This window comes from Anomaloglossus baeobatrachus, chromosome 8, assembly GCF_048569485.1.
Source record: "Anomaloglossus baeobatrachus isolate aAnoBae1 chromosome 8, aAnoBae1.hap1, whole genome shotgun sequence".
Lineage (NCBI taxonomy): Eukaryota > Metazoa > Chordata > Amphibia > Anura > Aromobatidae > Anomaloglossus > Anomaloglossus baeobatrachus.
Genome location: NC_134360.1, coordinates 40,266,424 through 40,285,091, shown reverse-complemented (window position 1 = coordinate 40,285,091; position 18,668 = coordinate 40,266,424). Strand labels below are relative to the sequence as shown.

Below are 18,668 nucleotides of genomic sequence, written 5' to 3'. Positions count from 1 at the left end.
CACATCTCCAGACACCGTGCGGCTCGATTCAGTGCCACCTTCAAAATGAAAAATCAATGCTAATACTTATACAGAAGATGCAACACGCCATCTACGAGGCAAGAGAAGACTTCCTCATAGGCTATACACGTCTCCTTAGGGGGTAGCATTTGCACTTTTTCTAACAGCAGCCTGCACCCCTAAATAGAAGACCCCCTATGCAGGAGGTAGATGTAACTAAATAGAAGACCCCCTATGCAGGAGGTAGATGTAACTAAATAGAAGACCCCCTATGCAGGAGGTAGATGTAACTAAATAGAAGACCCCCCTATGCAGGAGGTAGATGTAACTAAATAGAAGACCCCCCTATGCAGGAGGTAGATGTAACTAAATAGAAGACCCCCCTATGCAGGAGGTAGATGTAACTAAATAGAAGACCCCCTATGCAGGAGGTAGATGTAACTAAATAGAAAACCCCGTAAGCAGTAGGTAGATGTAACTAAATAGAAGACCCCCCTATGCAGGAGGTAGATGTAACTAAATAGAAGACCCCCCTATGCAGGAGGTAGATGTAACTAAATAGAAGACCCCCTATGCAGGAGGTAGATGTAACTAAATAGAAGACCCCCTATGCAGGAGGTAGATGTAACTAAATAGAAAACCCCGTAAGCAGTAGGTAGATGTAACTAAATAGAAGACCCCTTATGCAGGAGGTAGATGTAACTAAATAGAATACCCCCTATGCAGAAGGTAGATGTAACTAAATAGAAGACCCCTTATGCAGGAGATAGATGTAACTAAATAGAAGACCCCCTATGCAGAAGGTAGATGTAACTAAATAGAAGACCCCCTATCCAGGAGGTAGATACAACTAAATAGAAGACCCCCTATGCAGGAGGTAGATGTAACTAAATAGAAGACCCCCTATGCAGGAGGTAGATGTAACTAAATAGAAGACTCCCTATGCAGGAGGTAGATGTAACTAAATAGAAGACCCCTATGCAGGAGGTAGATGTAACTAAATAGAAGACCCCCTATGCAGGAGGTAGATGCAACTAAATAGAATACCCGCTATGCAGGAGGTAGATGCAACTAAATAGAAGACCCCCTATGCAGGAGGTAGATGTAACCAAATAGAGGACCCCATGCAGGAGGTAGATGTAACTAAATAGAAGACCCCCCTATGTAAGAGGTAGATGTAACTAAATAGAAGACCCCCTATGTAAGCGGTAGATGTAACTAAATAGAAGACCCCCTATGCAGGAGGTAGATGTAACTAAATAGAAGACCCCCTATGCAGGAGGTAGATGTAACCAAATAGAGGACCCCCATGCAGGAGCTAGATGTAACTAAATAGAGGACCCCCCTATGTAAGAGGTAGATGTAACTAAATAGAAGACCCCCTATGCATGAGGCAGATGTAACTAAATAGAAGACCCCCTATGGAGGATGTAGATATAACTAAATAGAAGACCCCCTACGGAGGTGTTAGATGTAACTAAATAGAAGACCCCCTATGCAGGAGCTAGATGTCACTAAATAGAAGACCCCTATGCAGGAGGTAGATCTAACTAAATAGACGACCCCCTACGCAGGAGGTAGATGTAACTAGTCTTGAACTTACCGTCTGCTCTTCTCCAGTAGATACGGTATCCGGTGCTTCCGGTGACTGCGGACCACGTGAGTCTCACCCGTTGACGTGTTACATCAATTACTCTAAGATCTCTCACCGGATTTACTTGAATATCCGCTAGAAAGACACAAGGTAGACACACCGGGAAGGTTCTTTGAGAGACCTGACCAACATGGTCATCACAAGTCTTCTTCTACTGTGGAGCTTGGTTCACAATAGCTGTACACCATGCACATGATATCATGAAAATGAATTGGTGGTCTTCTCAAAAAGTTGATCTTCTGGACAGAATAAGCTTTTGTAAGGTGGACTCAGTAATTACTAAAAAGCCCTGCATGGACCCAAAACAAGCCATGCAAGGGGCAATGTGCCCAGTTATCTTTACAACCAAAAATAGTGACCAAGACCAGTCCTTGCAGTAGTAGTAGCATCAGTAGAATAGTCTACTTTTTTTTTATTTCAGTTAGGACCCCTTTTCTGGTATGCACACCCCCTATATTGCATTTGTTAACTATTTCTCAGCTGATAGAGCGGAAATTAGATTCCCCCTTTCATCACTCCATTAAATCAGATAGACTGGCATTGTGGAGTAAGGTCCATTGCATCCTGATTTACTCACGTGTTGTAACGCTTGAAGACACTGGTTCTCCCTGACGATTGCCCACCAGTGCCGTTACTTTGACAATATATCGTACACCAGGCACCAGGTCCACAAGCTCAAATGAGTTGTTATTACCCGGTACCTCTTTAGATTGTTCAGGACCACCTACAAAACATATCATCGGGTCATTAAGTTAAGCATCACATTAGTGCAAATGGAAAATGGTGCAATGCAAAGCAATGCATTTTCAGACTCTACTATTATATGTTCAGCAACAGACAAGATTGCATCATCTGCTGCCTATTCTGCTAAAAATAATGCTAAAATATACAGTATTAGGCTATGTGCACACACTGCATTTTTGCAATGTTTTGTGGTGCAGTTTGTTGCCCAAAATTGCATGTATTTCCTTCTCCAGGAAAGTCTATGAGAATTCAGAAAGTCTGTGCGCACAATACTTCTTTTTTCCTTGCAGTTTTGGGTCCAGAATAAAAAAGCAGCATGTCAACTCTTTGTGTATTTTTGACTAGTGTTTTTAGTGACAGGAAGACTCCCATTAATAATCTAGGGCTTAGTGGCAGCTGTGAACTGTTATTAACCCCTTATTGCCCAGATTGCCACCGCACCGGGGCAATCGGGAAGAGCTGGGTAAAGTCCTGGGATTGTTGAATCTAGTGGATGCGACAATCCTGGGCGACTTGCAGACTGCTATTTTTAGGCTGGGGGGGCCCAATAACCATGGGCCTCCCCAGCCTGAGAATACCAGCCCCCAGCTGTCAGCTTTATCTTGGCTAGATATCAAAATTGGGGAGGGGCGCACGCCGTTTTTGTAAATTATTTATTTAAATAATTTTTTAAAAAGCCGCATGCGGTTTCTCTTATTTTCATACACAGCCAAGATAAGTTCGCGGCTGGGGACTGCAGCCTGTAGCCAAAGGCTTTATCTGTGCTAGGTATCATAATATGGGGGACCTTGCTCCTATTTTTTATTTATTGATTACTTTATACTGTATGATAGAGATTCACGTAGTGTCTGTGATTTCAAGCAGTCAGACACGCTGCCACTCAGGGTGAGCTGTCTGACTGCAACCAATCACAGACGCCGGTGGGCGGCGTAAGCAGTGAATATGTATGAGGCTAATGAGTGGCCCCAGAAGTAAAATTAGTGGCTGTGGGAGCAGTTACAGCTGCACCAGACACTTGGTAAGTATAATGTGCTTGCTTCAATTCCGCTATCCCTTCTACCGCCATTTTTAAACACCGGATTCTGGCCCCCTTAGACTTTTATGGGGACCGGCGTCCAGACAGATACCCGGGATCAATTGTGGGCGAGAACTGGAGGTTATTTTTAAACCTGGTTAGACCTGCAGACCCCGATTATCAGTGAGTCTCTGCCCATCACTATTTACTTAAAAAATGAATGGGACAAAATCGCACAGAAAATGCACAAAAAAAGTATGGCTTTTTTTGGTGCATTTTCTGGCACAAGGTGCGTTTTTCAGCCAGAACATGCGTTTTTGGGTTACAACACAAAACTGCAGAGTGCGCACATAGCCTTAAAGGTACTTTGCACACTACGACATCGCAAGCCGATGCTTGCGATGCCGAGCGCGATAGTCCCCGCCCCTGTCGCAGCAGCGATATCATGTGATAGCTGCCGTAGCGAATATTATCGCTACGCCAGCTTCACATGCACATACCTGCCCTGCGGCGTCGCTCTGGCCGGCGAACCGCCTCCTTCCTAAGGGGGTGGGTCGTGCGGCGTCACAACGACGTCACACGGCAGGCAGCCAATAGAAACGGAGGGGTGGAGATGAGCGGGACGTAAACATCCCGCCCACCTCCGTCCTTCCGCACAGCCGGCGTGGGCCGCGGTGACGCAGGTAAGCTGATGTTCCTCGCTCCTGCGGCTTCTCACACAGCGATGTGTGCTGCCGCAGGGGAACGAGGAACAACATCGTACCGTCGCTGCAGCTACATTATAGAAATGTTGGACACTACACCGATGATACGATTACGACGCTTTTGCGCTCGTTAATCGTATCATAAAGGATTTACACACTACGATATCGACAGCGACGTCGGATGTGCGTCACTTTCGATTTGACCCCACCGACATCGCACCTGCGATATCGTAGTGTGCAAAGTACCCCTTAGAGTGTATTATGATAGCGGCCTGAAAAGTAAAGTAATATAAACCTCGTACCGCTCTCAGAGCTCCAGGAGATTTTATAGGCTGTAGCTCCTTGAACACCAACCCATGTCACCCTGATAGTATTCTCTCTCTCAAATATCCGCAGACTTGTGACAGCACCGACCTCCTGCCGACCTGCAAGAGAATGGGAAGAAACCACATATTACAGGATTAGAAAGCTTTCTAGAAAACCACTGATTATGCCATATACCACCAGAAATAACTCACATAAGAGTACATAAGAGTATCCAAATATTATGTAGTATCTGTATAATACAGTACTTTACACATAATATTGTCATATTGTTCCCGTGTATCACTTAATAACTCATATCACATCACATAGTATCTACCTTTTAATTCGCACATACTACCGCCATCTTTCTCCCACATAATACCGCTATATAGTGTCTCAATAATATGTTTTGTATAAAAAATACTTCCCACAAATACCACTATACTGTATCCAAAAATAGGTAGTAATTACAGTCCCTTGCAAAAGTATTCGGCCCCCTTGAACTTTTCAATCTCTTCCCACATTTCAGGCTTCAAACATAAAGATAAAAAAATTGTATTTTTTGGTGAAGAATCAACAAGTGGGAGGGACACAATTGTGAAGTGGAACGAAATTTATTGCTTATGTTAAACTTTTGTAAAAAATAAAAAACTGAAAAGTGGGGCGTGCAATATTATTTGTCCTCTTTAAGTTAATACTTTGTAGCGCCACCTTTTGCTGCGATTACAGCACCAGTCTCTTGCGGTATGTCTCTATTAGTTTTGCACATCGAGAGGCTGAAATTCTTGCCCATTCTTCCTTTGTAAACAGCTGGAGCTGAGTGTCGTTGGATGGAGAGCGTTTGTGAACAGCAGTTTTCAGCTCTTTCCACAGATTCTCGATTGGGTTCAGGTCTGGACTGTGACTTGGCCATTCTAACACCTGGATACGTTTATTTGTGAACCATTCCATTGTAGATTTTGCTTTGTTTGGGATCATTGTCTTGTTGGAAGACAAATCTCCGTCCCAGTCTCAGGTCTTTTGCAGACTCCAACAGGTTTTCTTCAAGAATGGTCCTGTATTTGGCTCCATCCATCTTCCCATCAATTTTAACCATCTTCCCTGTCCCTGCTGAAGAAAAGCAGGCCCAAACCATGATGCTGCCACCACCATGTTTGACAGTGGGGATGGTGTGTTCAGGGTGATGAGCTGTGTTGCTTTTGTGCCCAAAAAGTTCGATTTTGGTTTCATCTGACCAGAGCACCTTCTTCCACATGTTTGGTGTCTCCCAGGTGGCTTGTGGCAAACTTTAAACAACACTTTTTATGGATATCTTTGAGAAATGGCTTTCTCCTTGCCACTCTTCCATAAAGGCCAGATGTGTGCAGTGTACGACTGATTGTTGTTCTATGGACAGACTCTTCCACCTCAGCTGTAGATCTCTGCAGATCATCCAGAGTGATCATGGGCCTCTTGGCTGCATCTCTGATCAGTCTTCTCCTTGTTTGAGATGAAATTTTTGAGGGACGGTCGGGTCTTGGTAGATTGCAGTGGTATGATACTCCTTCTATTTCAATATGATCGCTTGCACAGTGCTCCTTGGGATGTTTAAAGTTTTGAAAATCTTTTTGTAACCAAATCCGGCTTTAAACTTCTCCACAACAGTATCATGGACCTGCCTGTTGTGTTCCTTGGTCTTCATGATGCTCTCTGAGCTTTAAACAGAACACAGAGACTATCACAGAGCAGGTGCATTTATACGGAGACTAGATTACACACAGGTGGCTTATATTTATCATCATCAGTCATTTAGGACAACATTGGATCATTCAGAGATCCCCAATGAACTTCTGGAGTGAGTTTGTTGCACTGAAAGTAAAGGGGATGAATAATATTGCACGCCCCACTTTCCAGTTTTTTATTTTTTAGAAAAGTTTAACATAAGCAATAAATATCATTCACCTTCACTATTGTGTCCACTTGTTAATTCTTCACCAAAAAAATAAAATTTTTTATCTTTATGTTTGAAGCCTGAAATGTGGGAAAAGGTTGAAAAGTTCAAGGGGGCCGAATACTTTCGCAAGGCACTGTATATCATGCTTCCCACATAATACTGCCATCTTCTTCCCATGTAATAACTTCACATAGTGTCTAAATTATATATAGTATCTGTATAATACTTTCTTTGTCGCTCCATTGGGAGACCCAGACAATTGGGGTGTATAGCTTCTGCCTCCGGAGGCCACACAAAGTATTACACTTTAAAAAGTGTAACCCCTCCCCTCTGCTATACACCCTCCCGTGCATCACGGGCTCATCAGTTTTATGCTTTGTGTTGAAGGAGGCACACATGCACACAATGCTCCACATTTTAGTCAGCAGCAGCTGCTGATTATATCGGATGGAAGAAAAGAGGGCCCCTAACAGGGCCCCCGGCATGCTCCCTTCTCACCCCACTGAGTCGGCGGTGCTGTTAAGGTTGAGGTACCCATTGCGGGTACACAGGCAGGAGCCACATGCCGTTTTCCTTCCCCATCCCTTAGGGGCTCTGGGGAAGTGGGATCCTAACCGGTCATCCAGCCACTGGGACCGGGCTCCCTCCGCAGCCCCTGGGGGAATCTGCCGGACAGGAGACGGAGTATCGTCAGGGACATGGCCCTGCATCCACAGGTACTCTGTGTCCCCGTTGGGACGGTGCATGAAGCACCTTGGCCTCAGACGCAGCTGCGACTGCGGTGTGGATTTTTTGTCTGGGACTACCGCGCCGACTGTGCCTGTTTGTCGGCCGCGGTTTTTTACTTTAGTCCCCGGCTTTTGCGGCCTAGTGGGTTAAACTCCCGCCCCTGAGCCTGCCAGTCAGGGAGAAAGGCGGGACGGTCGGTATGATGCCGACAGTGAGGGCTGGAGCACACTTCGCTGTCCTCCGCCCCCCTCACTGATCACTATGGGCCACCAGGTTCCCGCACTTTTGCGGTTCCGCCCACGGCTCTCTCCTCCCCTCGGAACGCCGGCAGCCATTGTTATAATTCTGCCGGTGGAGGATCTCAGAATCTGCTACACTGCTCTGGGAGAGGGGGATCCTAACCGGTCGCCATGCACTGGGACCGGGCTCCATCCACAGCCCCTGGGGGATTCTGACGGACAGGAGTCTGGACATCATCAGGGACAGAGCCCTGCATCATAAGGTACTCTGTGTCCCCTGAGGGACGGTGCATGCAGCATCTGTGTTACAAATGCCGCAGCGGTTGCTGAGTGGTTTGTGAGACTGGGACTACCGCGCCGACCGCGCCATGTTTGTCGGCCGCGTTTTTAAATTTAGTCCCCGGCTCTTGCGGCCTAGTACCATATACCCGTTCTCGGGCCTGCCAGTCAGGGGTAACGACGGGACGGCCGACTGGACGTCGGCAGGGAGGGCTGGAGCATACGTTGGTATCCTCCTTCCCCCTCACTGAGCACTGTGGGGCACCAGTTTTCAGGTGCTGACCCCCCTTGGTGCCGCAGTGTGTATATATATATATATATATATATATATATATATATATATATGTTTATTTATATGGTATGTGATATCACTGTTCGGCAGCATTATTTGCTTTTGGCTGTATACCCTCACTGATTACTCTGCGGACGACATGCTGTTGTCTGCTCTTAAAGAGTAGGGGTGCCAAGGCACTGGCTTATTTTACAACCTGTACCTCTTGTGTGGCTATATTACAGGCAGGGTCCACATACCCTCATTGTGTACAATGCTTGGCCCCGAGGGCACTCACTCAGCCGGAGCCTCCGGCACTGGTGGGACCCTCGGCCAGGTGGTACCGCCGGTTTCCACTGCACAGATGACAGGGACAGAGTTTGCATGTTGGAATCAGCAAATCTCTGAGTAGCTTTCACATTCCAGGACTCAGTCTATGGACAGAGGGTCTGCTAAGATACTGGAAGCCTTGCAGTCCAGACCGATAACACAAGGCCAGGGAGCTGTGAGTTCATCGCTCCCGGGTCCCTCTGGGTCGGTACAACAAGGGGCTCCTGGGGTAACACCAGATCCCACGGTGAGAACTCCGTCACGGACCGCGGCCTCTGATAGGCTAAGCGGGCCCGCTGGGAACCTTCCCCGACTTCATCAGGAGTGCGTGTTTCGATCACTCTAACTCCAGAGGGGCCGTCCAGAAGCACAGAACTTTACGGACAAGCGCTTACTAAGCGCCTTATTGACACGCGTTACCCTTTTCCCCCCTGACGTTGAAGGGTTGGGCTCAGTGTCACAGGGTGGATTCTCCAGTCTCTAGGCTGGCGGCTAGATCCGTAGTATTAGTGGCAGATGCCATCTCTCACGAATGCCACTGACAGGCAAATAAAGCTTATGATGAAATCCATCTATGAAGCCATAGTCGCATCTTTTGCTCCAGCCTTCGCAGCCGTGAGGGCACTCCAAGCTATCTCAGCTTCTCTGGCTGAGATTATTGCGGTTGCACATACCTCTGCCCCGCAGGTTGTGTCCTTCACTTCTCAGGCGTAGGTTTTTTCGTTCTACGCCATGAACGCCGTTCCTGGACTCTGCGAGCCGTACAGCGGTAGCATCCACCAATTCGGTGGCAGTCTGCAGGGCCATGTGGCTACGTGAATGGAAGGCAGGCTCTGCTTCCAAGAAGTTCTTAACCGGTTTGCCATTTTCTGGCGACCGTTTGTTTGGCGAGCAATTGGATGAAGTTCCTAGACAGTCCAAGGGAAAGGTCTCGTCCTTGCCCCAGTCCAAAGGTTTCGGTCATTTCGGTCCTCAGCAAAGTTCCGTTCCTCCACGTCCAACAGGTCAGAGGAGGGCTAGAGGAACTCTTCTGCATGGCGGTCTAAGTCACAAGGCGGCTTCCTCATGACTTCGGCCTCACCAAGACCGCGTCCTCGGTCGGTGGCAGGCTCTCCCGCTTTTGCGACGCCTGGTGGCCACATGTCCAAGACCGATGGGTGAGAGACATTCTGTCTCACGGTTACAGGATAGAGCTCTGCTCTCGTCCTCCGACTCGTTTCTTCAAAACATCTCCGCCCCCCGAGCGAGCCGATGCACTTTTTCAGGCGGTGAACACTCTGAAGCCTCGATGTCACAAGGAGACTTCCTAGCATCAATTGACATCAAGGATGCTTATCTCCATGTGCCGATCGCACCCGAGCTTCAACGCTTTCTGCGTTTCGCCATCAGGGACGAACACTTCAGTTCGTGGCACTGCCATTCGGCCTGGCGACAGCCCCACGGGTCTTCACCAAGGTCATGGCAGCAGTGGTGGCGGTCCTACATTCTCAGGGCCACTCGGTGATCACTTACCTAGACGATCTTCTAGTCAAGACACCCTCCTGGGTGGCATGTCAACACAACCTGACCATTGCTCTGGAGACTCTCCAGGGGTTCGGGTGGATCATCAAATTTCCAAGGTCAAAACTGACACCGACCCAATCACTGACTTGCCTCGGGATGGAGTTTCATACTCTCTCAGCGATAGTGAAGCTTCCGCTGCATAGTCAGCGTTCACTACAGACAGGGGTGCAATCTCTCCTTCGGGCCCAGTCACCCCTTGAGGCGCCTAATGCACTTTCTAAGGATGATGGTGGCAGCAAGGGAGGCAGTTCCCTTGCGCAGTTTCGTCTGCGTCCGATTCTATCGGACACCGCAAATGGGACAGGAGGTCGACGTCCCTAGACAAGAACGTCTCTCTTTCCCTTGCAGCAAAACCTCTCTTCAGTGGTGTCTTCTTTCCACTTCCTGGGCGAAGGAAAAATCCTTCCGGCCCCCAGCTGAGGCTGTGGTCACGACGGACGCGAGTCTGTCAGGGTGGGGAGCGGTCTTCCTCCACTCGGCTCAGGGAACCTGGACTCCGACAGAGTCCTCCCTTCAGATCAATGTTCTGGAGATAAGGGCAGTGGATCTAGCCCTAAAGGTGTTCCAGCGGTGGCTGGAGGGCAGGCAGATCCGAATTCAGTCGGACAACGCCACGGCGGTTGCGTACATCAACCACAAGGGCGGCACACGCGCAGTCGTCAAGCCTTCCGAGCAGTTCGGCGGATTCGGCTGTGGGCGGAAGCCACAGCCTCCACCATCTCCGCAGTTCACATCCCGGGCGTAGAAAACTGGGAAGCAGATTTTCTCAGTCGCCAGGGCATGGACGCAGGGGAATGGTCTCTTCTCCCGGACGTGTTTCTAGAGATCTGTTGCCGCTGGGGAACGCCGGACGTCGATCTAATGGCGTCTCAGCACAACAACAAAGTCCCGGCATTCATGGCTCGGTCCAAGGATCACAGAGCTCTGGCGGCAGACGCGCTAGTTCACGACTGGTCGCAGTTTCAACTGCCTTATGTTTTTCCTCCTCTGGCACCCCTGCCCAGAGTGTTACGCAAGATCAGGTCAGACTGTCGCCGCGCCATCCTCGTCGCTCCAGACTGGCCGAGGTGATCGTGGTACCCGGATCTGTGGCACCTCACGGTGGGTCAACCGTGGACACTCCCAGACCGACCAGACTTGCTGCCTCAAGGGCCATATTTCCTTCGGAATTCTGCGGCTCTAAACCTGACTGTGTGGCCATTGAGTTCTGGCTCCTAGCGTCATCAGGGATATCTCCAGAGGTCATTGCCACCATGAGACAGGCCAGGAAACCAACGTCCGCCAAGATCTATCACAGGACTTGGAGGATCTTCTTATCCTGGTGCTCTGATCAGGGTTTTACTCCCTGGCCGTTGGCCTTGCCCACTTTTCTTTCTTTCCTTCAATCCGGAATGGACAAGGGCTTGTCTCTCGGCTCTCTCAAGGGACAAGTATCGGCACTTTCCGGTCCCACCTTACAAGCGTCCGTTAACACCCTCGGATCTTAACAGGGTGCTGACGACTCTTCAGAAGCCACTTTTCGAGCCGATGCGGGATCTCTCTATCTCGCATTTCGCAAAGGGTGGCCTTCCTAGTGGCAGTCACATCACTCAGAAGAGTGTCTCAGCTAGCAGCGCTGTCATGCAAAGCCCCCTTCCTGGTGTTTCACCAGGATAGGGTGGTTCTACGTCCGGTCCCGGACTTTCTCCCTAAGGTATCCCCGTTTCATCTCAATCAGGATATCGTCTTACCCTCTTTGGGTCCGCATCCAGTTCACCAATGTGAAAAGGATTTGCATTTATTAGATCTGGTGAGAGCACTCCGGCTCTACATTTCTCGCACGGCGCCCCTGCGCCGGTCTGATGCGCTCTTGTCCTTATCGCGGGCCAGAGTAAGGGATTTCAGGTTTTCAAGTCAACCTTGGCTCGGTGGATCAAGGAACCGATTCTTGAAGCCTACCGTTCTTTTAGGCTTCCGATTCCTGCAGGGCTGAAGGCCCATTCTACCAGAGCCGTCGGTGTCCTGGGCATTGCGACACCAGGCTACGGCTCGGCAGGTGTGTCAGGCGGCTACCTGGTCGAGTCTGCACACTTTCACGAAACACTATCAGGTGCATGCCGATGATTCGGCAGATGCCAGCCTAGGTAGGCGACTCCTTCAGGCGGCAGTTGCCCACCTGTAAGAGGGGGCCGTTTTTCGGCTCTTTTTATCGAGGTATTCTTTTACCCACCCAGGGATTGCTTTTGGACATCCCAATTGTCTGGGTCTCCCAATGGAGCGACAAAGAAGAAGGGAATTTTGTTTACTTACCGTAAATTCCTTTTCTTCTAGCTCCTATTGGGAGACCCAGCACCCGCCCCTGTGCCCTTCGGGCTGGTTGTTTTTTTGTGTACACATGTTGTTCATGTTGAATTGTTCTTTGGTTCATGGTTTCAGTTCTCCGAACATCCTTCGGATTGAATTTACCTTAGACCAATTTATAAGTTTCCTCCTTCCTGATTTGGCACCAAAACTGATGAGCCCGTGATGCACGGGAGGGTGTATAGGCAGAGGGGAGGGGTTACACTTTTTAAAGTGTAATACTTTGTGTGGCCTCCGGAGGCAGAAGCTATACACCCAATTGTCTGGGTCTCCCAATAGGAGCTAGAAGAAAAGGAATTTACGGTAAGTAAACAAAATTCCCTTCTTCCACACTATACTGCCATCTTGTTCCCACAAAATACTGTCAACAATAACCCACGTAACAGTATCATATAGTGGACAAATAGTATGCAGTATCTAAATAATACTTCTCACATATTACCTATATATAGTATCCAAATAATACGTAGTGTGTGAAATGAATACAGCTATAAACAACACACTATATAGTGTTCAAATAACATGTATCTAAATACTTCCCATTCCCACAAAATGCGGTTATCATTACTTAGAAAAATACCGCCATATAGCGTCCAATATAATAGTACAATCAAATTTCCAAATAGTCTTGATCTCTGCATTACCTGTTTGAGCAACAATAGATATGGGTTCACTCTCTCTTGTGCCAACCAGAGTTGAGACAAAGATGGTGTAGGCCGTCCCCGGAACCAAATCTGGGATGTCCAGGAAAGTAACATCCCGGGTTACCAACCTGGAAACTTCAACACCTGGAAATGCAAAGGGTAATGCATTAATAAATATGTAACAGTGGAGAGCAAATCTGTAAGTCGGACATGTGGCCTGGTGGGCTGGTGGGGCATGTGCAATGGAAGCTATAACAGCACCAAAAAGAAACTGCCCTGGCCAGATTTGGAGACAGTACTAAGGCAATAAACTACATTTTTGCCCTGGGTGAAGGGCAACCTGACTATATAGATCACGGTGCTCAAATAATTATGACATACCATGCACAAAAAATAACCCCTTATAGTGCTACAATGATTGTTATTTTTGCTTAGTGGCTGGTAGTGGTAATGTTTGCAGTCTGTCATGGGTTGATGCATGTAATGTGGGTAGGAAGGGGATGGTCTCCAGGCAGGGGCAGAACGATAGTAGTCGCAGGGATTGTGACTGCAACCGGGCCTGGGGTTACAGGGGGCCCGCTGGCCCCTGCTTCATCTGTATGTGTGTCCGAGGCTGCACATCCAGCTGAAATGCATCGCGGTGCAGAGACCCGTCAGGTCCCTGCACTGTGATACACGCTGCCGGCCAAAGAGTGGCCTGCTGGCAGCTAACATCGGCGTCCCCGTGACTGGGGCGGCATACGACGATGACGTTTTGCATTGCCGTAGCATGGATGCCGATAAAAGCTGCCAGCCAATGCGGGCCAGCTGTAGAGGAGCATGCTGTGCAACATGGGAGCCGGGGAGGGTGGGTATAGTCTATACCAGGACTGGGACAGTACCAGGAGGAGCCTAGGAGAGGAACATATATGCCAGGAGGGGGACAGTACATGCCAGGAGGGGCCAAGGAGGGGGACAGTATATACCAGCAGGGGCCTGGGAGAGGAACATATATGCCAGGAGGGGAAAAGTATATACCATGAGGGGCCCAGGAGAGGAACATATATATCAGGAGGGGGACAGTATATATCAGGAGGGACTCAAGAGAGGAACATATATACTAGGAGGGGGATAGTATATACCAGGAAAGACTCAGGAGAGGAACATATATACTAGGAGGGGGACAGTATATACCAGGAGGGGCCAAGGAGGGGGACAGTATATACCAGCAGGGGTCTGGGAGAGGAACATATATGCCAGGAGGGGAAAAGTATATACCATGAGGGGCCCAGGAGAGGAACATATATACCAGGAGGGAGACAGTATATATCAGGAGGGGCCCAAGAGAGGAACATATATACTAGGAGGAGGACAGTATATTCCTGGAGGGGGATAGTATATACCAGCAGGGGCCCAGAAGAGGAACATATATACCAGGAGGGGGACAGTATATACCTGGAGGGGGACAGGAGGCGGACAGTATATACCTGGAGGGGGACAGTATATATCAGGATGGGGGACATATTTACTAGGTTGGGGGACAGTATATACTGTGAGACTGTGACCGGGATTATCTATGACGGCCGGTACGTCTCACCCCGGTTGTGCTCACTCCATGATAGAAAGTAACTCCACTCCGGGGTTAATGCTGTTTCCCTACAGGGTTAAAAGGAAACAGAAAGATGGCCGTGGGAGCTGAGTGTGTGAGGGAGTGAACACAACTCCCTGAGTTCTCTGCCGGAGAGGCCTATGTGTAATGTTGTGGACTTTTGTTTGACTATTAAACCGGATGCTAAGAACCTTGATGCCTGGATCCCGTGTCTTCTGCTGCGCAGCCGACCACGCTACCTCACATATGGTGGAGAATGCGGGCATGCCAGCCCGGTGAGGTGTAGCATCCATCCCTGGTGACCCAGCAGCGCATGTCCTGGATTCGAGCGGCTATACTACAGCCCAAACCCGGCGACACCATGGAGGAAATACTAAAGCATTTGGCTCAGGCTAATGCACAGCAACAACAGGCTAATGCACAGCAGCAACAGACCAATGCACACCTGCTCCAATCCTTGAAATCGCAGGAACAAAGACACCAAGAGCAGATGGTTCTCCTGGCCAAGTCGATCCGTGCCGGACCGGCAGCAACAACCCCGGGATCGGGTGACGACGGCAGCGTCCGGAAAGCGGTGAGACAAGCGTTGCAAAAGATGACCCCGGGGGATGATGTGGAAGCGTTCCTGGCGGTGTTTGAGCGGGTGGCCGAGCGGGAGAAGCTGCCGACCCCCCAGTGAGCTGAGGTATTGTCGCCCTATCTGACGGGGGAGCCCCAAAAAGCGTACCTTGACCTCTGTACCGAGGACGCCTTAGAATATGCAACCCTGAAAGCCGAAATACTTGCTCGGATGGGGGTGAATATCTATGTACGGGCTCAGCGGGTAAATCAGTGGTTCTATGAGGAAGCCAAACCCGTACGCTCACAGGCCTATGACTTGTTGCATCTCGTAAAAAAGTGGTTGCAGCCTGACACTCTGAGCCCGGCGCAAATGGTGGAAAGGGTAGTTGTTGATCGTTTTGTGCGCACCTTACCCGTCACCATTCAACGGTGGGTAGGACAGGGCGACCCAAGTACCCTGGACCAATTAGTGGGCCTGGTAGAGCGGCATGTGGCTACGCAGGACTTGATACGGGACACTGAGACTTTGCGTACCGCCCGTCGGTCCGGCCCCTCCAAGCCCAGGGCCAAGGACCCACCGCTGACACCGGTGCGGGAGTCCGCTACCGTCCCGTCTGAGGCCGCACCCTCCGTCCCTGAGGTCCGGAAGGCTATGTACCCTAAACGACAACTCGTCAAGGGGGTTTCCTTCCCTATTAGATGATGGCGGTGCCAGCGGGTGGGACATATGGAAGCCCAGTGTCCACTCACCACGGAGCCCATGGATTGTGGGGTTATCCGGCGGGGTTCAATGTATGCTCAGGTGGTGTGTACCGCTGACCTGGTCTCCCCAGAGACTGAGCCCCACTTGTGCCAAATACAGGTGAATGGATGTCCAGTTACAGGCTTGTTGGATTCCGGAAGCTTAGTGACCCTTGTGCGATCAACCCTAAGGGCTAAAATAAAGGCCACAGGACGTACCGTGGGGGTGGTTTGCATACATGGGGACCGCCGAGACTATCCCACGGGGATTGTCACCATCACAGCACCTTGCGGTCAGGTGCAACATGAGGTGGGACTTATTAACTCTCTTCCCTATGACGTGATCCTAGGAAGGGATCTGCCCTATTTTTGGACTTTATGGAAGGGACCTCCTAAGTCCCCTCAGATATTGGTCAGTCCGGGACCTGAGCCCTACAATCCTGAATCCGGGACGCTTGCCATAGGGGTCCCCATGATAGGGACAGAGTGTGAACCCGATAGGTCGCCCCTAGAGGTATTGGCAGGAGAGGCTGAGACGGTCAAGCCCATCCCGGACTTGGAGGCATCCCCGGATACGTTTGGGACAGCCCAACTCCAGGACCCTACATTAATACATGCCCGGAATCGGGTGATAGTAATTGACGGGGTGGCACAGCTGCCCGGTGCCCAGGTAAGGTACCCCCATTTCGCTCTTAAGCAGGATTTACTCTACCGGGTAGATGAAATACGGGGCGTGGGGGGAGAGCAGTTGGTGGTGCCCCAGCCGTATCGCCGGCGGGTCCTCGACTTGGCTCATAAACACCTGATGAGTGGCCACCTAGGGGTCAAGAAAACGCAGGAGCGAATATTGCAAAGGTTCTATTGGCCCGGGGTCTTTGGGGAGGTTAAACGGTTCTGCGAAACCTGCCCGGAGTGTCAGCTTACCGCACCACTGGCCCACTTTCGCAGTCCGTTGGTACCGTTACCCATTATAGAAGTCCCTTTTGAACGGATAGGGATGGATCTGGTGGGGCCCCTCGTAAAGTCTGCTCGAGGGCACCAACACATCCTAGTGATCGTTGACTATGCCACCCGGTATCCAGAGGCGATACCTCTCAGACATACTGCGGCGAAGCTTATAGCTCGGGAGTTGTTTGCTGTGTTCTGCCGGGTGGGGTTGCCCAAGGAGATCCTTACGGATCGGGGACCCAATTCATGTCTAAAGTGACCAAAGAGCTATACCGGCTACTCCAGATCAAGCAGTTGCGTACGTCTGTGTATCATCCTCAGACGGATGGGTTAGTAGAACGATTCAATAAAACCCTGAAAACCATGCTAAAAAGGGTGATCTCCAAAGACGGGAAAGACTGGGATATGATGCTTCCCTATTTGATGTTTGCCATACGAGAGGTGCCACAGGCATCCACGGGGTTTTCGCCTTTTGAATTGTTATACGGGCGACATCCCCGGGGATTGTTGGACCTAGCAAAGGAAACATGGGAGCAAGAGCCCTCCCCCCATAAAAGTGTGATTGAACACATTTTAGGAATGCAGAACCGCATAAGCGCGGTCATGCCAATTGTGAAGGAGCATTTACAGGAGGCTCAGGCCGCGCAAAGCGGCCGCTACAAAAGACAAGCCACCGTGCGGACCTTTAAACCCGGAGATCGGGTGTTGGTATTGATTCCCACGGCGGAGAGTAAATTCCTGGCTCAGTGGCAAGGCCCCTACGAGATAAAGGAAAGAGTCGGGGTGGTCAACTATAAAGTATTGCAGCCCGGTAGGCGGAAACCTGAACAAATATACCATGTCAACCTATTAAAACCGTGGCAGGAACGGGAAAGCCTGATGGTTGATTTTTCCCCATCTCCCTCCTCTTCGGGTCGTTCCAACCCGGCTCCAGCAACCTCCGGAGAGGACGAACCGGAAGTAAGGATTGGAGAAGCCCTCACCAAGCAACAGAGGCGAGAGGCCAGACGGCTGGTTCAGCAGAACCCCGATGTCTTCTCCGAGTTGCCGGGTAGGACCAGTCTGATACGACATGACATTGTCACCGAGCCCCACCTGAAGGTTCGCCTGAAGTCATACCGCGTACCGGAGGCTCGAAGACAAGCCATATCAGAGGAAGTGAAGACAATGCTACGCCTGGGGGTCATCGAAAAATCCCGGAGTGAATGGGCTAGTCCCATTGTCCTAATACCAAAACCCGATGGCTCCTTAAGATTCTGCAATGACTTTAGGAGATTGAACGAAATATCTAAGTTCGATCTCTACCCCATGCCGCGGGTGGATGAGCTGATTGATAGGCTGGGACAGGCGCGATATTTTACCACGCTCGACCTGACCAAGGGGTACTGGCAGGTGCCACTGACGGAGTCCGCCAAGGAGAAAACCGCCTTTGTTACGCCGGAGGGTCTCTTCCACTATGTTGTCTTGCCTTTTGGGTTACATGGCGCTCCGGCCACGTTCCAGAGGTTGATGGACTTGGTGCTGGAACCCCACCAGGTGTATGCATCAGCGTACCTTGATGACATCATCATTTACAGCTCCGAGTGGCAGACCCACTTGGAACAGGTACAAGCGGTGGTGGACGCGCTTCGAACAGCCGGATTGATAGCCAATCCCAAGAAATGTGCGTTGGGACTCACGGAAGCCCGCTACTTGGGCTACGTGATAGGCCAAGGAGTGATTAAGCCCCAAATTAACAAGGTTGAGGCGATCCAGAAGTGGCCTAGACCCCTGACCACGAAGCAGGTTAGGGCCTTCCTGGGTATCGTGGGGTACTACAGGAGGTTTGTCAAAGATTTTGCGGGACTCTCAGCCCCCTTGACGGACCTTCTCAAAGGCAAGAAGTCCGTCATGGTGCGCTGGACTTCGCAGGCCGAGGACTCCTTCCGGGCCCTAAAAGGGGTCCTGTGCGGACAGCCCGTTCTTGTAAACCCTGATTTCCGGAAGGAGTTCATAGTACAGACTAACGCCTCGGAGGTCGGCCTGGGGGCAGTGCTGTCTCAGGTGGTTCAGGGGGAGGAACACCCCGTCACCTTCTTA

General features: G+C 50.1%; 1 protein-coding gene across 1 annotated transcript in view; it reads right to left on the bottom strand.

Moving 5' to 3' along the window:
- The window catches only part of COL7A1 (collagen type VII alpha 1 chain), a 193,444-nt gene that overhangs the window by 114,970 nt on the left and 59,806 nt on the right, over window positions 1-18,668 (bottom strand). Inside the window, exons 15-19 of the mRNA XM_075322059.1 lie at window positions 12,752-12,895; window positions 4,420-4,542; window positions 2,232-2,378; window positions 1,604-1,729; window positions 4-38 (exon numbers count right to left, since the gene is read on the bottom strand). Coding sequence (XP_075178174.1) covers window positions 4-38; window positions 1,604-1,729; window positions 2,232-2,378; window positions 4,420-4,542; window positions 12,752-12,895 — 575 coding nt within the window. The remainder of the gene's footprint in view (window positions 1-3; window positions 39-1,603; window positions 1,730-2,231; window positions 2,379-4,419; window positions 4,543-12,751; window positions 12,896-18,668) is intronic.